The 23,346-nt window shown below is 45.4% G+C and overlaps 1 protein-coding gene across 5 annotated transcripts in view; it reads left to right on the top strand.

The window, feature by feature from the left end:
- SERINC5 (serine incorporator 5) overlaps positions 1-23,346 on the top strand; it is a 100,825-nt gene that overhangs the window by 42,891 nt on the left and 34,588 nt on the right. For all 5 annotated transcript variants that reach the window (XM_036279095.1, XM_036279094.1, XM_036279097.1 and 2 more), the window contains exon 2: positions 9,088-9,255. In XM_036279095.1, the coding sequence (XP_036134988.1) occupies positions 9,088-9,255 (168 nt within the window). The remainder of the gene's footprint in view (positions 1-9,087; positions 9,256-23,346) is intronic.

Genomic DNA, 23,346 nt, shown 5'->3' with positions numbered 1-23,346 from the left:
TTTTTTCTTCATGTCTAATTGCTGTGGCTAAGACTTTTAGTACTATGTTAAATAAGAGTGGCGAAAATGGGCATCCCTGTCATGTTCTTGTTCTTAAGGGAAATGCTTTTAGTTTTGTCCATTGAGTATGATGTTGGCTGTAGGTTTTGTATATATGGCCTTTATTAGATCAAGATATGATCCCTCTATTCCCACATTTCTGAGCATTTTTATCAGAAATGGGTGCTGGATTTTGTCAAATGCTTTTTCAGCATCTATTGATCTGATCATATGGTTTTTATCTTTCATTTTGTTTATGTGGTATATCACATTAATTGATTTGTGAAATTTTTTTTTACCCTCAACCGAGGACATTTTTTTGTTTTTTGTTCAGATAGAGTGGGAGGGAGAGAGAGGAAGTGAGAGAGACAGAGAAAAACATCAATGTGAAAGGGACACATCGAGTGGTTGCTATCTGCACGACCCAACCAGGGTTGGGGACAAACTGCAACTGAGGTACGTGCCCTTAGAGGGAACCAAACCTTGGTTTGTCTGGACTGCAGGTCAACGCTCTAACCGCTGAGCCAAGCTGGCCAGGGCTCCAGAGGAACTTTTAATTTCTTCCTTGATCTCCTTCGTAACCCATTCATTGTTTAATAAAATGCTATTTAGCCTCCATGTGTTCAAATGTTTTCGTTGTAATTGATTTCTAGTTTCATACCATTGTGATCTGAGAAGATGCTTGGTCTGATTTCAATCTTCTTAAACTTGTAGAGACTTAGTTTGTGTCCTAACATGTGGTCTATCTTTGAGAATGTCCCATGTGCACTTGAGAAGAATGTGAATTCTTCCGTTCTGGAGATATCTATTAAATCCATTTGATCTAGTGCATCATTTAGAGTCTCTGTTTCCTTGTTAATTTTCTGTCCAGAGGATCTATACAGTGATGTCAGTGGGGTGTTGAAGTTCCCTGCTAAGATTGTATTGCTGTCAGTCTATCCCTTGAAGTCCTCCAGAAGTTTTAAAGTATATTTTGGTGTTCCTATGTTGGGTGCATATATGTTTACCAGGGTTATATCTTCCTGTTGGATAGATCCTTTCAATATTATGTAGTGGTCTTATTTGTCTCTAGTTATGGCCTTCATTTTGAAGTCTATTTTATTGGATATGAGTATTGCTATCCCAGCTCTTTTTTCCTTTCCGTTTGCTTGGAAAATTGTTTTCTATCTTTTCACTTTCAACCTATGTGAGTTTTTTGTTGTGAGGTGGGTCTCTTGTAAACAACATATATATGAGTCAGGCTTTCTTTTCCAGTCATTTTGTGTCTTTTTTATTTTATTTTATTTTTTTTAATCCTCACCCGAGGACATTTTTCCATATTTTGTTCAGACAGAGTGGGAGGGAGAGAGAGGAAGAGAGAGAGAGAGAGAAACATCGATGTGAAAGGGACACATCGAGCGGCCGCCACCCGCATGACCAACCAGGGCCGGGGACAAACTGCAACCAAGGTACGCGCCCTTAGCGGGAACCGAACCCGGGTCTCTCTGGACCGCAGGCCGACGCTCTAACCGCTGAGCCAAACTGGCCAGGCCTATTTTGTGTCTTTTAATTGGAGCATTTAATCCATTTACATTTAAGGTTATTATTTATATATACTTATTCATTGCCATTTTTGTTGTCGTTATATTTTTCTTCCTGTTTCTTCTACTAATTATAGCAGTCCTTTTAACATTTCTTGCGATGCTGGTTTGATGCTAATATATTCCCTTAGCCTTTTTTTTGTTTTTTTTTTTGTCTGGGAAGCTCTTTATTTCACCTTCTATTTTGAATGATAGCCTTGCTGGATAGAGTAGTCTTGGATTCAGATCCTTGTTTTTCATGACCTTGATTACTTTGTGCCATTCCTTTCTGGCCTGTAGTATTTTTGTTGCGAAGTCAGCTGATAGCCTTATGGGAGTTCCTTTGTAGGTAACCTTTTGCTTATCTTTTGCTGACTTTAGGTTTCTCTCTTTATCTTTAATTTTTGGCATTTTAATTACTATGTGTCTTGGTGTGTGCCAGTTTGGACTCTTCTTACTTGGGGTTCTCTGTGCTTCTTGAACTTGAATGCCTTTTTACTTCACCAGTTAGGGAAGTTTTCTGTTACTATTTCTTCACATATATTCTCTAACCCTTTTTCTTTTTCTTCTTCTGGAACTCCTATGATGTGGATGTTGTTATGTTTCATATTGTCCCACAGTTCTCTTAGGCTGTCTTTCTGGTTTTGTTTTTTGTTTTTTTCTTTTTGGTTCTCCAAATGGGTGATTTTTTCTACCCTGTCTTCTAATTCACTAATCTGATCCTCGGCCTCCTCTACTCTGCTAGTTATTCCAATGTGTTCTTTATTTCTGCTATGTCATTCTTAATTTCCAATTGGTTGCTTTTCAATGTTTCTATAACTTTACTCATGCTGTTGATCTTCCTCATTATCATCACTCTGAACTCTACCTCTGGTAATTTACTTAACTGCATTTCATTTTTCTCTTCTTCTGTAGAATTCTCTTGTTCTTTCATTTGGGTTTGTTTCTTTGTTTCACCACTTTGTCTGTCTCATTGGGTTTTGGAGCCTGCCAAATTTTACCTGTGGGTGTTGATGTTCCGCTGGTTGTGGCTCCCTCTACTGCAGTGCTTCTCAACCTGTGGGTCATGACCCATTTGGGGGTCAGATGACCCTTTCACAGGGGTTGCCAAAGACCATTGGAAAATACACATTTCTGATGGTCTTAGGACCAGAGACACTACTCCTCTATCTGTCTCCAGGCGGGTCCACCCACATGCAGATACACCCACATACAACATGAGGAACTGTATGTATTAAAGGGTCATGGCATTAGGAAGGTTGAGAACCACTGCTCTACTGGGTTTGGATGAGTGTAGGAGGACCCACGTTAAACACCACTGTCAAGTCTTACTTTCCTGGGTAGATTTGCAAGCTCAGGAAAGGTTCAGTTATCCTCTACTTTTTTGCCTGGAGGCTATTAGTCTCAGTTACTTGATGCACCTTGGGTTGTAGCCCTCAACTGAATGAAAAAAAAAATCCCTCAGGTGTTCAAGGTAAGAGGATTTTCAGCTGTTGAGGCAGATGCTTGCTGGCTGTTAATGAGCCTCAATTTGCATTTTTCTGTCCTATCTGGGTGGTGATAAATTCCTGAGGGAGGGGTTGTTGCTTCTCTCCTGGGCTCTGGGAAGGGGCTCTTTGAATAACATGGATACTGTCCTATAAGGGAGTGATTCAGCACAAAACTCCCATTGCCCTCCCAGCTCTCCAAGCTCCTGAGTCTCTCCACACAGTTCCAATCCAGTCCACCCTCCCCCTGCCAGAGCCCAGGATGAGTGGCTATAGCTAATTAGTGCTCTGTCCCAGCTCTCTGTGCTATGGAACTGGCTTGGATGTTAACCATGAAGGAGCTGCTCATAGCTAAAAGAACCGTGTTCTGTGGGCTCCCAGCCCACCCTCTTGCGCCTCTGCAGTTCCTACCAGGCTCAATTTAGTGTCCTCTCTGTACCTGGTTAGACAGGTCCTCTCCAGCTTCTTTTTGGTTGCTTTTTCTCGACAATTTGCCTTTATTTTGGTTGTAATTCCAGTTTGGTCCTGGGAGATGGTCTGTGTAGCTTCTATTCATTCTGCTGCCATTTTGGAATCTCTACTTTCTGTGTTTTAAACAACACAGACGGTCATTCTTATGTATATCTTTGCATTCTTGTTTAGTGAGGGGAGAAACACGGTCTCTTATTGTTGCATTCCCAGGAATTAACACTACACACAGTCGGCACGTAATATAATAATAGTTGAGTGAATGAATGATCTGGTTATTTAATTTTCTTTATTTTATTTTATTAATTTATTATCATTACTATTTTTTAATCCTTACATGAGTATAAACCAAGGATATTTTTTCCCATTGATTTTCAGATTGAGTGTGAGGAAGGAAGGGAGGGAGGGAGAGAGGGAGAGAAATATTGATGTGAGAGAGACACATCAACTTGTTGCCTCCCACATGACCCTGATCAGGACCGGGGTTCAAATCTGAAACTGAGGTATGTGCCCTTGACCAGAATCCAATCTGAGACTCTTTGGTCCACAGGCCAATGCTCTAACCATTTAGCCAAACCAGCCAGGGCTGCTCTGGTTATTTTCATAGGATTAGGAATAGGGCTTTTAAGGTGGGGTGGGACTTGATGGTGAGGTGGAGAGCTTGGTGATGGGGGTGGTTCAGCAGGTTGGGGCAGGGCTCTGATAGAGGTCACCCAGGTACACTGAGGCCAGAGGTTGCCTGGGAGAGAGGAAGGGGCCCAGAAAGGGAGATGCCTTCTCCACATTTTTTTTATCCTCACCCGAGGACATTTTTCCACTTTTTGCACAGATAGAGTGGGAGGGAGAGAGAGGAAGAGAGAGAGAGAGAAACATCGACGTGAAAGGGACACATCGAGTGGCTGCCACCCGCACGACCAACCAGGGCCGGGGACAAACTGCAACCAAGGTACATGCCCTTAGCGGGAACCGAACCCGGGTCTCTCCGGACCGCAGGCCGATGCTCTAACTGCTGAGCCAAACCGGCCAGGGCCTTCTCCACATTTTTGTTGACTGCTTACTGTACACCCAAGGACAGGGGAGAAAAGCTGCTTCCTCCCTTGCTCCTCCTTCCCACATAGCCAGTTTCCCTTCTGTAGGAAACCAAGGTCAGAGCTATTTGTCCTGTTCACCAATTTTATGCCACTTATCGACTTTCTTCTGACCTTAAGTTGCCTAACCTCTCTGAGCCTCTGTCGACTGGTTCCCTCCCGCATGACCCCGACCAGGGCAGGGGACGAACCACAACCAAGGTACATGCCCTTGATGGGAATCGAACCTGTGACTCATTGGTCTGCAGGCCGACGCTCTAACCACTGAGCAACTGGCCAGGGCTAAAAAAATATTTTTAAGAAAATCTCTTTTGTCTTTCTTCTGTTCTGCTAGTGATCCTATTTTACCAAGTCAGGAAAAGGGACTGAATGAAGGGCGGTGCCAGACTTGAAGATTTCTTTCCTTTTGCAGTTTTGAAGTTTTGACTTAGCTTAAATGCACAAAAGCCAGAAACATACTAAAGCCAGCTTGGCTCTCCACAACCCTTGAGGAATATGTCTTTCTGAATGAATGGTTTCCACATTGCTGAGGGATTGACACACCCAAAAACAAAAGCATCGAAACTAAAAAATGTGACCCACATTTGGGGTGATTCTTGTGACAGAAAGGTCCTATGCATTTTGCTGCCTCCATAAGTGGAGCCAAGGGAACATGACTTTGTGTGATGCCTGGGCCATCGTCATGAATGAGTTACCTCCCTGCTGCATGAGCTGGACGTGGCAGAACATAGACCATGAAGCAATTAGAGTGATGCTCACATTACCTTGAGAGCTTCTGATTGCTCCAGTGTTCAGTTCCTACTTCTATTTATTTATTTATTTATTTATTTATTTATTTATTTTCCTCACCCAAGGACATTTTTCCATATTTTGCTCAGATAGAGTGGGAGGGAGAGAGAGAGAAACATCTACGTGAAAGGGACACATCGAGTGGTTACCACCCGCACAACCCAACCAGGCCGGGGACAAACTGCAACCAAGGTACATGCCCTTAGTGGGAACCGAACCCGGGTCTCTCTGAACCGCAGGCCGACGCTCTAACCGCTGAGCCAAACCGGCCAGGGCTTACTTCTCTTTTTTTGATGGATTTTTCTCTCTTCTTTCTTGCTTTGGGGTTAACTCAGTGTGCTTGCCTCTAACAGTTTGTTTTTCAACATGGGAGCATGTATGGATGATAGGGAAGTCAGATCATCTCTCACAGGGATGACAAAAAGAAAGCATGAATGCCACCATGCCTCTGGCAGGTGGTACCTTCTGATCATTGCATTTTCTATGCTGAGATATTCGGCCTTAGAACCCAGCTCAGCACAGCGTTCCAGACACCCCTGTCACCATGAGTTGCATATGAGATGACACCTCGTTACCTACCATCTATTATCTGTCACCTATGCTCTTTCAGTTTACAGGTGAGGAAAACCCAGACCCTGAGAGGGAAGGTGACTTGCCCAGAGCCAGAGAGTTAGAATCCAGGTCCTCAAGTTCTCGGACCTTTGCTCTTCTCACCAGTTAGTTCCTCCTAGTCCCTGTGGGCTTAAGAACCTGGTAGCCAACCAGCCTCTTGGCACTGTGAAAATAAGACTCGATAGAGAGGGGGGGACTCTCATGAGTAAGATAACAGGGTGCGTGTGTGTGCACGCTCACACTGATTATGACATCTATTTGGCTTTCTTCCTGATTCTTTGGTTTTGTTGCTAGCTGGGAATTCTAGGTAATAAAGGGATTATGCTTTTCAATTTGACAGAAGAAGAACATGGAAGTTACTACCAGCCCTACCTTGTGTTTCTGTGATCATTTCCTCACATGCCTAGGATCAGTTTTTAGAACTGTCTTTGTCCATGGCTAGTGGGGAGGACAGGAAGGGAGCCTGATGTTTATTTAGTGTGTGTGTGTGTGTGTGTGTGTGTGTGTGTGTGTGTGTTGTTGTTGTTGTTGGGGTTCTTAGATAGGAGGAGAAAAATAACACTTGAGGGTGAGGCCCAGCTTGAGGTAGCTACAAGCAGCTGGCTTATCCTATCATTTTGACTCTGCCCTGGCCAGGACAGAGCACGTTGTATTTAGAAAAGCCTTTGCTACTGGTGCTGTTGCTATTTCAGAGGAAGTCAGTTAGAGGGAGGGGGTCAAGGGCTCTTTTTCACTATGTTTGGGGAGGGGAAATTTCTTCAGAAAGAAAAAATAAATGCCATGAGTCAATGCCACATTTGCAAATGCTTTTATGTTAATATCTTGAAACTTAGTTGCTTTTCTTAGTCTTTTCCTTTCTTTTTAAAATTATAAGAGTAATACATGCATGTAGGAAAAACACAAACAGAGAGCGGAACAGTGAGAAGTAGATGTCTTCTTCCTCCGCCTGCATCTAGGCCCATTCTACAGATAATTGATGTCGATGCTCATTGCATGGATACACACACCACACAGAAAGATACATAAAACACCAGGGCGTAACCACTGTGTTAGTTTGCTGGGGCTGACATAACAAAGTATGGTAGGCTGGGTGGCTTAAACAACAGAAATTTAATGTCTCACAGTTCTGGAGGCTAAAGTCTGAAATAAAGGAGTTGAAGAGGTGGTCTCTTCTGAGGCCTCTCTCCTTGGCTTGTAGATGGCCGTGTTCTCCCTGTGTCCTCACTTGGCCTTTCTGTGTGTCTGTGTCCTAATCTTGTCTTCCAAGGACCAGTCATATTAGATTAGGGCCCCCTCCAATGACCCTTAATTACGTTATTAAGGACCCTCTATCCAAATATTGGGAGATACTGGGGGTTCGAACTTCAACATGTGAATTTGGCGGGGAGGGGAACCAGGGGGAGGCAGGGAAAGTGGGCAAGATAACTCAGTTCAGCCCATAATGAACACTGACTTGCTCTTTGTAACTACATTGTATGGTGTAGATAGCCCATAATTCACTTATGTGGTCCCTGTGTGTCTGGAAAAGAAGACTGTTTCCGTGCTTATAGTGAACACACAGCTGCATACCCAAATCTCTGGGCCCCTGTGTAAGTGTGCATGAGGATGAACTGCCAGAGGAATTGCAGGCATTACCTCCAAAGAGAGAGCCTTGTGTCCTTCCAGAGCGTAGAATAATTTCTTGTGGGAAAGGTGGGTGTGCAGTATCCACAAATTAAAGCCCTAATACTTTGTGACATGAGCTGGTGTGAGAAATTCAGAGTGTGGCACATGACTTGTGCGTGGCCCTCTGGGCCTACCAGTCCCTATGTTGGAGGAAGGTTGTCATTATGACCTTACGATACAGTATTAATTCAGCACCCATTTATTGAGCCAATGATGGGCACTGTTTATTCATTTCTCTGTTGTTGTTATTTACTTATTTTTTATCCTTACCTGAGGAGATACATATTTTTTTAAATTGACTTGAGAGTGTGAGGGTGAGAGAAAGATAGAAACATCCATGAGAGAGGACATTGATTGGCCACCTCCTGCAAATTTGGCCCACAACCTGGGCATGTGCCTTGACCGGGAATAGAACCAGCAACCTTTTGGTGGGTGGGTCCACGCTCAACCACTGAGCCACATGGCCTGGCTAAAAAATAGTTTTTAAAAAGAAAAAAATTAACACCAGACTCAAACCTGGGAACTTAATCCCTACTTATTTAATATCCCCAAATTATATCTAGCTGCACTGACCAATAAAGCCCAATCAGAGGTGCAAAAACAACAAAGAGCTGGTTTCCCCAAATAAAAGGTGTGAGGCCTATTATTGGCACAGCAGGAGCTCCTACTCCTCTGCCCCACGCCCACACATGAGCCTGAAAGCTTACCATTAAGGGCGTGAAGCTGTGGTAAACAACAGTGCGGGTGAGAAGGTCTATTCGTTCCTTCATGTTGGACACTCCCACTGTTTACTGCAAAGGAGATGGGTACACACATACAGAGCCCTTACATCCCAACACGTCCCCAGGTGTTCATACAGTTCATTCTTTTTGCTCATGGATTTTGACAAGTCCTTTTCTTGGGCCCGATTCCCTGTTTTTCATGTTCTCACCTCCTCACTTTGGTCTTTTTCTTTCTTTCTTTTTTTTTTTTTGGTATGTGCCCCTAGCAGGAACCGAACCGGGACTCTCTGGTCCGCAGGCCGATGCTCCAACCACTGAGCCAAACCGGCCAGGGCATGGTCTTTTTCTAGTTCTTGACTTCTCTCTTAGCTGATCCCAGAAATCTTTATTTTGCCTAAGAGTGATGATTATAGTGCTTCAGGTGAATTGTTCCTCTTCTGTTTTATTGGGCATCTCTCAAGCCTTAATGCTTATCGGTAAAGACCGTCTTAGACCCAGTCTGCTGAAAGCTTTGTTCGCATACTGAACTGTTCCAGCATGCTCTGTGGGCAGGATGGCTCAGAAGAATGGTAGCCTGGAAGGTTGACCTGCAGGGGGCTGGGGTTGGTAGGTCTGTAAAGCAGTGGCTGTAAGACGATGTCCTGTGTTCCTTTTCTAGTTGGCCTGCTGCTGTGGGTCTGCTGGCTGCTCCCTCTGCTGTAGCTGTTGCCCCAAGATCCGGCAGTCCCGGAGTACCCGCTTCATGTACGCACTCTACTTCATCCTCGTCTCCGTCCTCTGCTGCGTCATGATGTCCCAGACCGTGGCTAATGAGATGAAAGAGCACGTAAGTTTGCCCTGTTTCAGTTCTTCTCGTTTCTGATGGTTGATGAGGCCGTGTGGGAAACATCCAGAACCCCAGTGTGGTTTTGGGTACACTCACCCTCTCCAGACGTTCAGGGAAGCCTCTTCCATGCTTTCGGGCCGAGCAGGCGAACCAGTCCGTGTCTTGATCTTTAGTAGTAGTGTGGATGCAGTCTGATGCTTTTGGAGGAGAGGATTGTGTTTTGTCTTAGCCTTGTTTATAGCACTTCTGATTAGATGTATAGTTTTTTCTTGTTCTAAGGATGGCTGCCAGTATGTCAGGAAGTAGCTATTATAAACACTTAATTTGGCCTATGTGGGAAGTGTGATAAAGCCTGTGATAATTCTGCAGATAACGAGGCAGCTATAGGGCGATTTTTACTTTTCTGGATATGTTACTTGTAGGGTGACTTGCGGGGTGGGTGTCTCCAGAGGTGAGGATGGATTTCCAGCCATTTCTTGGGCAATGTATGTAAAGGTGGGCCTCATATATGATGCTGATAGAGACACATATAGGACCTTTTCCTGGAATTTCCCCATAGTGGGCCTCTTAATCAGCCAGATTATGGGGTGAGGGGTGAGGATGTGTTGGGATTTTGAGGGAGTCCAATAAATAACACCATCTTTCTCCTCCCAAGTTCTGAACAAATTGACAAAAAGACTACAGTGTCAGCAGGTACGTGCCAAATATCACCTTTCTCCCTCATAGACCTGATGTGAGCCAGTGTGGCTTGTATCTGCAAGGAAGTGGGCTTCCTACTACTGATCCCCCAAAATGAGTCAGACTTACCCACTCAGGGAGTCCCCCGGGCCAGGGCAGGCATTGTCCGTGGGGGCAGTTTTCTGGGAAGAGGAAGGCATGCTTCCTGGAGCAGCTCCTTCTGGGAAAGGGGAGAGGAAAGGCGAGCTTTGCAAGCCCCATTTGCCGCAGAGCTAAGTGCTCTGTGCTCTGGGAACCCCTCCCCTAATGGAGAGGCGTCCCCAGGAGCTCTCCGTGGAAGTGTTCGTTCTTCCCACCCGAGGCTGTTTTTCCATTAATTTTTAGGTAGAGTGGAAGTGGGGGAGGGAGAGAGAGAGAAACATCAATGTGAGAGAGACATATTGATTGGTTGCCTCCTGCATGACCCCAATCCAGGGCTGGGGATAGAACCTGCAACCCAGGTACATGCCCTTGACCAGGAATCGAACCTGCAACCCTTCAGTCCACAGGCTGACTCTCTAACCACTGAGCCAAATTGGCTAAGGCTACAGACAATTTTAAATACACTCAAGTACATCAAAATAATTATTTTCTTAAACGCACTTGATATATTCTTTTCCATTAGTTAAAGTAGGCACTATGGAACTTTCTACTGGGTAATTCTTTTATACTTGTGGTTGTATGGTCTGGAATATACCAGAACTATTTATTGTCCAAACTTGTGAGATTAATGTTCTCTGATTACTTTACGTGGTGGATCTCTACTCAGTAAGTCACCGCAGTGAGGCACTTGAACCTGTGAGAAGTGGAACTGATAATTCAGAAGACAAGTTATGAAGTCTTCTGAGGCATAAAGCAAGGTGGAAATCAGTAAGTACGACATGAGAGTAGGCACGAAGTGCTGTGGAACTTTGGAGGCAGGGAGACCAGGAACGGAGGCTGCCTTAATAGTCTGTGCCAGGTTTCACTCCATCTTGGTGGTGTTTGCCATCAAGTCTCCTCTTACCATGGTTTAGTCTTGTATGTTTGTGACAAGAAGTTTACAAGGAGGAATACTGACAGGGTAGATTTTTTTTTTAATCCTCACCTGAGGATATGTTTATTGATTTGAGAGAGAGAGAGAGAGAGAAGAGATATCGATCAGTTGCCTACCGTACATGCCCTGACTGGGGATTGAACCTGAAACCTGGGTATGTGCCCTGACTGGGACTCGAACCCACAACCTTTTGGTGTATGGGACAATGCTGCAACTAACTGAGCCACCCAGCCAGGGCTGACAGGGTAGATTTTCTTATTCTGAAGACCCACTTAACCTCCCACTGACTACTTTGTTTTTCAGGTAACTTAATGTTTTCTTTAAATTCAACAAGGTTTGGCTTGAGGTCCCACTGTGGTACTGTGGTAGGAACTCTCAGTGTGGACCAGATGTCTGTGGTACGATCTCTGTTCTTTGCTCTTAAGAAGTTTTCAGTCTCGGTAGAATTAAGCTTTGGATCCAAGAAACAAAATCTGAAACCATGCAAATATATGGTACCTCTTAGTGGTGAATCCACTAGAAACATTGTTACTGGAGGTAGAGATAATTTGGGAACAACAGGTACATAGTTTAGAACATGAATTTTATAATAATAATTTTAACATTTGATTATCATCCAAGTAACCTGCCCTTTGAAACATTCCAGAAAAACTCCAGCCAGTATCTATGATTTCTGACTGTTTGCAGAACATTTAGGAAACAGATGTTGACGGGTGTTGCTAGGGAAGCCTTTTTGGAAGAAGTGACTTGTGCAATAATAGTGAATATCATAATTGCTAATGTTTATTCGGTGATACCATGTGCCAGGTTTTATTCTGAGCTTTTCCCTGTATCATCTCATTCATCACTGCCTAACTCACCAGGTGAAGAAACTAAGGCATCGGGTCATTTAAATACCTGCCCAAGGCAGGTCTAAGAGGTGGAGTTGGGATCTGAACCCAGGGTGAATGTGTTCTTAGTGACTGGACTTTACTGGTAGAAGGAAGGGAAAAGAACAAGAACAAGCATGTGTAGAAGGACAAAGAGTAGACGCCAGTAGGTAAAAGACCAAGTCTTGCAGGAATTTCAGTGCTTTGACCATGGTCTGATGGTAAATAGGGGGCCATTATAGATTCCTGAGCAGAAGGCTGTCATCAGAGAAGCAGACAGATATTTAGGGCAGTGAAGCCAGCCGTGGTGTATGTGTGGTGTGATTTGGGGTCAGACCAGAGGGAGGGAGGGAGTGGAGAGAGAAGGGTTCTTATAAATGGGATCCTCATAGAGGCTCTTATAAATGTTTCTTTGCCTGTCCCCTGAATGTACTTATTTAAAAATGATTTGGCTAGACTTCTTGCATAGGGAATGAGGTCCCTGTGGGCGAAACCAATCCTTTTCCATCTTTCGGGCTTTGCAGGAGGGGTGGCAGGCTGATCGCAAAGTCAGCTTGTTTCCTGGCCTGTGGAATAGAGTCTGCCCTCATCCTCAGGCAGTGCTCGAGGGTAGGTGTTGAAAGGTCCCCTTATGGGAGGCACACTGGGTTTCTGCGGCAGTCCTCGCCCCCTCATTGTTGGCCTGTGGGAATGTTTGAGGTTGTGATGGGAAGAGGAGAAATGTATGCTTGCAGCAGCCAGGACGGGCGTGTGCAGCTGCCTCCCACCCAACATTCATGTGCATGGACGGGGCTCTGCCCAGAGCCACGTGGGCTCTTGTTATGTGGGTGAAGGACACGAGGGCAGCAGCCTTCTCACTCATGTTTGATTTTTGCCTTGGTTTCAGAACGCGCGTGTTTAAGTTTGAACAAGAGGGAACTAACTACAAGGAGCTGCTGGGCCAAACTTCGCCCTGCTTCTTCTCACTGAGGGTGACCTCTTTCCCCTGCGAGCTGTGGCTCAGGGCAGGTGCTGCTGTGCTGGTTGAGTAGGGTGTGAGTTTTGTCTCCTGGGGCATTTTCCACCTCAAACTGTGGAGGGGCCATTTGATTGCGGGTCATTCGTGTCTGTAACCATGTCATTCAAGCTGGTATAGTCTTGAGATATTTGATGCCTGGGGACTGAAAATTCATTTTAGAATTTAGAATGCCAAAAAATGGGTGAGAGATTTAGACCTCCTGACCTGCACCACTAAATCAAGATGTGACGTCTGCGTTTGGAGGCAGATGACACTGAGTTTTGGGCACCCTGGGAAGCTCCACAGGCATTTTGGGAGGGAGGAGAAAGGACTTCTTGTTTTCTGTGGAAGAGGGGCCTCTAAAACCAAGCCTGCTTTGGAGAAGGGAAGGCAGGTGACCCATGTGGCCCTCAGGCCTTCCTCCCCCAGCTCAGTATGCCCAGCCAAGGTGGGAGGAGCCTTACCTGTTCCTAACCCACAGCATCTTGGGTCCCTGGGCTGCTCTGATTCATGGGCATGGGCAGTAGGTAGTATCTGAGGTGGCTCAGTCTTCACATTTTAATTTTTTCAGAACCCAAATGCATCTTCCACAATGAGGAAGACTGTTTTGTGTGTGTGTGTGTGTATTGTATGTTAATTTTAAATGTAAATTTTGAAGAATTAATTCCTCATACTGGGAAAAGAGGCCACTAAGATGTTTATTTTGATAGCAGCCTTGTCTTGTTCTCTCATTTATTTGAGAAGGCACTGTTTGGTTTCTAATCTTACGTGAACTCTGTAGGAAACATGTTTTACTTGACACGTTATTTTCTGCTCTGTGGGGTCTGGGTCAGTTTCCCCTTGAGTGAGTAGTAATGTGGGAACTGCACCCCTGTGCTGGTTATCCTGCCCCTGGATGAAAGAGCTTTTTGGTTCTTCTCAGCACAGGGTGATAGTGTTGCACAGGAGAGTTGGCTTCAAAGAAACGTTGGACAGGACCTAACAGGATCAGGATAGAAGGGTGACTCATGGCTGCAGTTTCCTCTGTGTCTTAAAAGTAGCTCCCGAATTCCATTCTCTCCCTGGACTTGGTGAAAGAAAGCCTGTGTGCTGTTGAGAGGCCCCGCCCCCGGCCCCGCCCACCAGCCAGGGCCACACCCGGGATTTTAGTTAAACCTGGAACTCTCCTAGCCTAGGAGTAAATTGGCCTACAGCATTTGTTTGTGAGTTTATTTGTTTTTTTAAATTACATTTGTCTGCCTTTAGGAGGGCCCCGTTCCTGGATGCTTACTTATAGCCTGTCTCATATCTTTCCCCTGACTGCTCCCCCTCCCACCCCTGCCAGCCAACACCCCAAAGTCATGGCATTTGGATTTGCAACTCCTGAGATAGCTGAAATCCTTCGTGTTCACAAGTTTCTGAAAGCACTGTGAGTGTCCGAATAGACAGAGGGCTGTCAGACCTCACGCATCCTGGCGGGCAGCGAGCTGCTCAGCGTGCCAGAGTGGTGGCGACAGCAGAGCCCTTCGCTTCCATGACGAGTCTGCCCCTTTGCATGCTGGGGTCTGGCATTTTATCCAAGTAACTATTTAGAAATTGTCCTGGTCACTGTGGTCCATAGATGGACCACTCAATTTCAGGACTAATGTAGGGTGGGGGTGGGACCCCGACTTAGATCTAAACCAGGCCCCTCCTTGCCCAAGTTAAACCCATCACCTCCCCCTCCCCGTTACTGGAAAGGGGACCTGGCCCTGAGCTGGTTTGCCTAGGGCCAGCCGGTAGTGTGTGGGTTCTTGACTTCATGTAGGAAAAATTTCACAAGAGTCCAAGTGAATTTTAGAGGATTTTTATTAAAGCTGGGCACAGAGAAACAAGGAAGGGCCTAGGATAACTGGAGAGGGACTAGATGGAGAAATGAGCCCAGGATGAATTGCTGCTGCTCATTGCTGCCCGGGTTGCATGCCTGTGGGGGGGTAGGGGAAGGTTTAGGAGGGAGAGGGGCTGGGACCTTCCTTTTGAGGGGTTTTGAGGTCTTAGGGGAGGATCCCAGTAGAATATTTATTAGCTTTATGCTGATGTACCAAAATGAGATTTATTCCCTTAATTTCATCTGTCTGTGGGTGTGGTTGGCAAATGGCACTAATTGGATTTCTGTTATCTCCCTGAGTAGGGTGATTTAAGCTATTTACCTTCTGGTTGGGGAGAAGTACAAACCATTTACTCGTTAAAAATTTTTTTTGTTCCTTTATTGATTTTAAAGAGAGAGGGAGAGAGAGATAGAAACATCGATTGTCCGCCTCCTGCATGCTCCCCATTGTGGATTGGGCCCACAGCCTGGGCATGTGCCCTGACCGGGAATCAAATCGGCCACCTCTTGCTGCATGGGTCGATGCTCAACCACTGAGCCTCACTGGCGGGACAGAACTGTTTACTCTTAAGTGTTTAGGGAAGATAGGATTTACTAGATGGCTGCAAACTGCTGCTGAACTGTATGTCTCAGTTTTCCTATTCCACTTGTCCTGGCTTACTAGCCTGTCTCACCCCCATTAAAATCTTAAGCACAGCCCTGGCTGGTTTGGCTCAGCGGTTAGAGCGTCAGCCTGCGGTCCAGAGAGACCCAGGTCGGATTCCCGCTAAGGGCACATACCTCGATTGCAATTTGTCCCCAGCCCTGGTTGGGTCATGCAGGTGGCAGCCACTCGATGTGTCCCTTTCACGTGATGTTTCTCTCTCTTTCTCCCTCTCACTCTATCCGAACAAAATATGGAAAAATGTCCTCCAGTGAGGATTAAAAAAAAAATCTTAAGCACATATTCGAACGAGTCTCTACATTTATCATGAAGTACAAAAGTTTCCAGAGAGTGGAAAGGGGTTGCTCTTGAGGCTGCTGACTGGATTTAGGTCCTTTGAATAAAATAAGCAGGTGAGCTTAAAGGATTTTTCTCTATTTATTCAGAAATCCTGGTCTGTCACAACACATTCCCTAGAGGTGATGCATAAACTTTCTTTTGGTTTGTATTTCTCAGTCATTTTCACTGTTTTATTGTCTTCATCAGAAGGAGGAAGGAGACGCAACAATGGGAAATTCACACATATTAGCAGTATTGATATAAGATTATGTGGAAGTAAATGGAAGTGAAGTAGTCAGAAGATTATTTGTAGTCAGTCTAGTCCCAAGGCCACATCCACATCTTGTCATCTGTCACCCAGAACGAAGTGGTCATCTGCTCTGTGCCTGAGCCTTAACCACTGCCCTGCCCTCTGGGTCTTGTGCTTTTGCTGGGGCAGCTGTTTTGTTTCTGGCTTTGGTTGACGTGCGTGCCTGCATCAGAGAGAGTATTGTTTGTGGGAAAGCCCTCCCTGCTAGTCACGGAGGATTAAAAAAAAAAATACAGGAAACAGAGTTACTGAAGGATCTAGCTAGTTAAGAGATAAACAATGGGAAAAAGGACGCAGCTCACACTTATGCTGTGTTCTGCCCTGTGAAAAGATACAAATATCATGCAGTGTTAAGCAGAGAAAACAATGATCTCTTTTAGAGTATAATTTGAGTAGAATGTTAAGAGTTGTTTTTTAAGCGGAAGAACCTTAAGTCATCTGAACCAGCCCCCTCATTTGACAGGTGAGGGGAAGTGGCTTGTCTAAGGCTCTGACACCAGGCCGAGGTGGCACTAGAGCCCAGGACTGCTGGCTGCCTGGCTGCCCGGCGGTGCTTTTTCTCTCCCTATGACTAGGTCTGGTTGTCCGGCAGATGTTCGTAGAAGTAGCAGGAAAAGCCTTAGCAAGCGTATCCTTCCTCCTGATTCCTGTCTTCTGGAGTTAGTGTGAGGGACTAGTATTCCTTCTGGAAACAGCACCACCTGGCGCCGTTGGCAGCCCCTTCCCCCTGCCTCCTTCCTGTTCTTAGGGCCAAAGGCTGGGCTCAAGGGACTACTGGTAGTCTGGTAGAAAACAGAGGCAACCACAAATCTGGAGTTTATTTATTCGGTGGCTTTGCATGTAAAATATAACCTGCCTTCAAGTTGTGTTAGGTATAGCCACCTTTTAAAAGTAAACAAACATGGGCAGTGAAAAATATTCCACTTTGATCCAAAACACCATGTAGTTTGTCCCAGCACAGAATGGCAGGTTATTTAGGCTGAACTTGGAAAGTTGGGCCCTTGTTTTGATTTTGGTGTTTACTGGTGAGTGTTCAGAGAACTATGGACCTGGGACCTAGCATCAGGTGTTGCTCCAAAGCATTGAACTCTGGAGTGGAACTCTCCATTCTTAGCTGGCGTTTTATGTCTTTGTGTTAGAGCAAGTGTCGAATTACCAAATGTATGTATACACACACATACACGCATATTGCTGACCTAGTTCTTTGATTCTGGACCATTGTTTTATTTATTTATTTATTTTTATTTTTATTTTATTTTTATTTTTATCCTCACCCGAGGATATTTTTCCATTTTTTGTACAGATAGAGTGGGAGGGATAGAGAGGAAGGGAGAGAGAGTGAGAAACATCGATGTGAAGGGACACATCGAGTGGTTGCCACCCGTACAACCAACCAGGGCCGGGGACAAACTGCAACCGAAGTACGTGCCCTTAGCGGGAACCGAACCCGGGTCTCTCCAGACCTCAGGCCAACGCTCTAACCGCTGAGTCAAACTGGCCAGGGCTGGAACATTGTTTTATTTTTTTTATTATTATTATTTTTTTATCCTCACCCGAGGACATTTTTCCACTTTTTGTTCAGATAGAGCGGGAGGGGAAGAGAGAGAGAGAGAGAGAGAGAGAGAGAGAAACATCGACGTGAAGGGACACGTTGAGTGGCTGCCACCCGCACGACCAACCAGGGCCGGGGACAAACTACAACCAAGGTACATGCCCTTAGCGGGAACCGAACCCGGGTCTCTCTGTACCGCAGGCCGACGCTCCAACCGCTGAGCCAAACCGGCCAGGGCTGGAACATTGTTTTAAAATTCAGCTGGGCCCTGGCTGGTTTGGTTAGAGCGTTGGCCTGTGGTCCGGAGAGACCTTGGTTCGGTTCCCGCTAAGGGCACGTACCCCGGCCCTGGTTGGGTCGTGTGAGTGGAAACCAGTTGAAGTATCCCTTTCACATCGATGTTTCTCTCTATCTCTCTCCCTCCCACTCTATCTGAACAAAAAATAGAAAAATGTCCTCGGGTGAGGAGTAAAACATATAATGATAAAAAAATAAATAAAATAAAATTCAGCTGAGATAGAATACCTTTCAAAAGTTTTCTTTCTGAACAGCAGCTGAGTTTGTGGTACAGTTCTCCTAACATATGTCACATGTGTCAATGAGTATGTTTCCAAGGTTAAAGGTGGCTTTCGGCCATAAACTTTAAGGCCTTTGTAGAACATGGAGGGAAGGTTCTCATTGTGAACTAATCAGAGTTTCCCTGTGGGGAGGTTCCACCTCTTGCATCATCCTGGGTTTCCAAACAATTTTATCTTTGGTCTAAATTCCATGCAGATAGAACACCGTGTGGGAGAAAACAGAGTCCCTGCAACACCCCATCCTAGGCTTCTCTCATGGCTGGGGCCTCACCCTCCACACAAGTGAATGCTGGGAAATGATGGTGGGAAGTAGTTCTGTATTACAGGCAGGGATTTGAACTAATGGGTATCCCGCCGAGAGTCTTTTTTGAGCCTGAACCAAAGACAAAGAGGTTTGATCCTTGTCCAGCAATAATGAGCTTGCCAGGAGCCAGCAAACAAGAAACAATAGTTATTGTCCTTGGTCTGCAGGATCCATTACCCAGAAGCTTTTGGGGGTTTGGGTTGTGGTGGGGGTATCAGACATTAACAGGATCTGTTTCAGGATGGGTCTGGCTCTGGAAGGGGGAGTAAGATAAGATGTGAGAACTTAAGTTTTCCTAACCCTTTTTTTCTGTAATCATCAAAAACATCTGTTAAGCAACTGTCCGCAGATGGGGCCTTAGAGCCCCCTGCAGATAAATGGGACAGACAGGAGTTTACAGCTAGCAATGAACAGTTCTGTCCGCACAAACGCAGGGTCCGGAGGGAACAGACAAATGGCACAATGCATAATGAGCTCAGAGACAGTAGCCTCAGAAAGCTTGGGAGCAGGAAACATAAATATTGTGACTAGTTGAGTCTTGATACTTTACACAGAGTTTAAAAGTAGGTGATAGTGTTAGTTGGGTAAACTGTAATCTGAGTTCATGTTTTACAAAATATTTTGTCATGTAATTCATTACTTCCTCTCTCCCACCCACCCTCCCTCCTTCCCTCCCTCCCACCCACCCTCCCTCTCTTCCTCTCTCCCTCTCTCCCTTCCTCCCCCCTCCCTCCCTTCCTTCCTTGACAGGTGCCAAGCACCCTGTGAGATGCTGGGAAGAAACCAATAGCAAATTATAACAATTACTCAAAGTTAACTTTTAGTTAAATGTGTTAAATGAGCTCTGCTGTGAAGGGAAGCAGTATTTGCCAGCCCCAAGATGTGCCTTTTGGGATATTGATTTTAAACTGGTTGATTCTTGAGAAACAAAAGACTCAGAAAAAAATCGTTCACCTCCCCCTTAACTGCTTAGAAGGAATTTAGATGGAGCTTGTGTTCCAGGAGGGCCATTCGCAGGGAGATGTCAGCAAACATTTGCTCACCAAACATTTGCTTTTCCATCTCCGGGGGTATGCCTTTCCTACCCAGTTGACTTCTTAGCTTGGAGATGGCATATAAACCTCAGCTACCCAGTACTTCTTTGGGTCTCTCTTATGGCCCCCAAATATACATTCATATAATAGACTTTGTATACTTTCTCCTGTTAATCTGCCTTTGTTGATTTGATTATTAGCCCAGCTAGAACAACGTAAAACACGAGAGGAAAAATGCCTTTTGCCCCCAGAGCTGCGGTCATGATTTCTATTTAAATATGAGGAAAGAATACAGCCATGTCCAGGAACCTGGAGATCTGCCTGTAAAACAGGTTTCAGGTAATATATTGCCTGACATAAGGAAATGATGTGGCCTGTTAAGCCCAAGATGGATAGATCTGTTTTTTTGCTCCTAAGGTAACATAACTGACTTACAATCCCAAGATGGGCTGCAGAACTCTGGTTCATTTGGAAACAGGAAGACCCCTTGACCCCACTAGCAAAGACCCCAAACAAGATGACGCCAGGGGAGAAATAAATCAGATTAGGAAAACCATGGAACCTTATGTCATAACTGACCAATCAGTGCAGCCCAGGACCCTGAACCTCTTGCTCGTACCTTTTACCTGTAAAAGACCCAATTTGCAAATTATTGGGAGGTTGGATTTTTTAGTATCAGCTGCCCATTCATCCGGCACCTTTGAAATGTGTGCTCTTTTGCTGCAGCCTGGTGTCCAGGCGTGGGGCGAATGGATCTCACTTCTGGATCAACAACAAGGATGTGGGTATGAGTAGCATATAGTGTTTGTTCTTAGAGAACTGGGCCTCAGGTAGGGAAAATGAGAACAGTATGGTACGTGCAGGGTGGGGCAAAAGTAGGTTTACAGTTGTTCATACAGAAAATAATAAAGTAACTCATAAATAATAATACAAGAATGAACTCTGCCCTGGCTGGTTTGGCTCAGCGGTTAGAACGTCGGCCTGCGGTACAGAGAGACCCGGGTTCGGGTCCCGCTAAGGGCACGTACCTCGGTTGCAGTTTGTCCCCGGCCCTGGTTGGTCGTGCGGGTGGCAGCCACTCCATGTGTCCCTTCACATCGATGTTCCTCTCTCTCTCTCTCTTCCTCTCTCTCCCTCCCACTCTATCTGAACAAAAAATGGAAAAATGTCCTCGGGTGAGGATAAAAAAAAAGAATAAACTCTGTGTTTCACGTACTCACAACTGTAACACTACTTTTGCTCTACCCTGTGTGCACAGAAAGAGCCCCCATAGTTAGACAGGGTGTGTACACAGTTGTGTTCGAAAACTAGTATGAGAACTCCATTAGCAACCGTAGGAGATGGTGCTGTCAGCTCAACTGTCGCTCTGTTGACCTTTGGGTCCTGTTAGAACTCAAGAATGCTCTCTCCCCTTCCTTGTCTGGAGTCTGGGGGCTGAGGAGAGGTAAGGGGTTGGTGAAAGGGGGTGGAGTGTGTCGCAACCGCTCTGAAGCAGGGCTGAGCTCATCACAAGGGGGTTGGTGATTTTCGGGTGTGGCTTTTACATTTCAGTGAGGCTGTTTCTACAGTCTTATAGTAAGTCTAAAATTATCTTCTGACATGGCGGCTTTCATCAGTGTGGGTTTTATTTTTGGTTCCACAGGCTGTTTGCATAACAGATGTGAGGACTTTCTGTGTTAGAGCTATTGAGGGCTCCGACCCACAGAAAGCACTGGCACTCATAGGCATGGCCTCCCCATTCCTTCCACTGCCCCTCCAGAAAACAGGCAGGCAGATAAATTAAAATACTTAATTTGCTCCTCTCAAAATGACATATGGGAGATGTATGTTTGGATTCATTTAAAGCACAAGTTCCATTTGGGGACAGCAGTGAGCCCCCTGGGAAGGGAAAGAGTCTCAGGGCTGCGAGAAGGCGGGACAGCGTGCTGGGACGGAAGGCATCCAGTGAGCTGCTGTGCTCTCTGCTGGTCCTTTGGCTTTTGATCTGTAGAGTAAGTTATCACCAGTTGTCATTTGCCTTTGAGATGTTAATTTATACTTCAGCAGCTCTGCACAGCTTCTCAGCTGTTCTTCCTGGTGGTCTAGGGGTGGGGAACGAGTCTAGGGGTGGGGAACGAGTCCTGTGAAGAGCCAGCTAGAAAACATTCTCTGCTTTGAGGGCCCGTGGTCTCCAGCAACTGCTCAACTCTGCCATTGTCGCGCAGACGCAGCTAAAACAATGTGCCAACAAATGAGCATGGCTGTGTTCCAATAAAACTTTATTTACACACACAGGGGCTAGCTGGATATGACCCACTGGCTGTCATTTGCCGAGTCTTGTGTTAGTCCTTCAGTGGCTCTGTGTGTGTTGAATGCAGTTCAGTTCTCCCCTTCTCTCTGCAGGGGAAACTTCGATGGCTTGAACTTTGTGCTGAGGCTACCAGAGTACGTGCTTATGTTGCAGACAACTGGGCTGCGTGGAGCATATGCGGGGTCCACTAGGCAAGAATAATGTAGCAATAAATTTAGCGTGACGTCTTTAACCATATATATGTCCTATTCTACGTGGCCTTTTGAGATCATTCTCAGGTAAAGGTAATTAGTATTCTATTTATGTAGCCAAACCAAGCCTTTTGGTGATCAGGAGGAAGTAGGAATGGAGAAAAGAAGTGTGTTTACTTGTTTCCTTGCTGCTGGGGACCCCCAATTCCAGGTCCACTGAATGGTAAAACAGGAAAGATGCTGGACCAGAAATGTAAATGCCTGACATGTTCTGGTCTTCGGTGCTAGGATTGGGGAACAGCAACTAGGGGCCCTCAGAATCATGAGGTTATAGGTATGATAGTCCAATGTTTTGGGGGATATTAGATTCTCATGTCCCACCTAAGAGAATGCCCCCCTTGGCCTCCCAGACCTCCTGCTCCATAAATAGTTAAAATCAACCATAGAAATGCTTGAAATATCAATGAAGTAGGGAACACATGGTTTTGTGGATATAACATTTCACTAGAAAGTTAGCTCCTTGTTAGCATGGATTTTCTTTTTTCTTTTTTTTATCCTCACTCGAGGATATTTTTCCATTCTTTGTACAGATAGAGTAGGAGGGAGAGAGAGAGAGAAACATCGATGTGAAGGGACACATCGAGTGGCTGCCACCCGCACGACCAACCAGGGCCGGGGACAAACTGCAACCGAGGTACGTGCCTTTAGCGGGAACCGAACCCGGGCCTCTCCGGACCGCAGGCCGATGCTCTAACTGCTGAGCCAAACTGGCCAGGGCAGCATGGATTTTCTTAACTTGTTTTATTCACTGCTCGTATCCCCACAACCTAGAACGATACCTGTACGCAGAAGATGTGAATGAGTGAGCAGATGATCAAACTCTGTGCTATAATATAAGTTTAAGTGTATCATGTAATGTGTAAGTATGGAATAAAGAATGCACATGCAAACTAATTTCACTGGGTTTAAAAATATTATTTATAGAAGACAGTCTTGGCACATTGTTAAATTCGTATATAACATGTCACCATGGTATATACTCCAGGTTGAGACATTCATGAAGAAAGCTGATTTAGAGCTCACTGCCTTCTGTTTGATCAAGTGGTCCAAATAAATAGAAAGCTTTGCCTGTTTAGACATTCAGTCGTCGTGCGGAAACCTCAGCATCTCTGTTTAAGAGATATCCTTCAGTTGGCCTTGCGCTTTTCAGGGCAGCACAAGGTCCTTCGCCAAACCCTATGTTCTGTGGGAGGGGGTCGGGGGAATAACCATATTTCCAGCTGAAGCAAAGCCCACACCTCCATTGGCCACATCAAATCAGCAGACAGGACCTATCCATTCCCCGGCCCCCAACCCCCAGAGCTGTTGCCTCATTGAAAAGTTCC

The sequence above is a fragment of the Molossus molossus genome, unplaced genomic scaffold (assembly GCF_014108415.1).
Source record: "Molossus molossus isolate mMolMol1 unplaced genomic scaffold, mMolMol1.p scaffold_m16_p_3, whole genome shotgun sequence".
Lineage (NCBI taxonomy): Eukaryota > Metazoa > Chordata > Mammalia > Chiroptera > Molossidae > Molossus > Molossus molossus.
The sequence above is the reverse complement of the archived record's forward strand: the minus strand, read 5'-3'. Positions and strand labels throughout refer to the sequence as shown.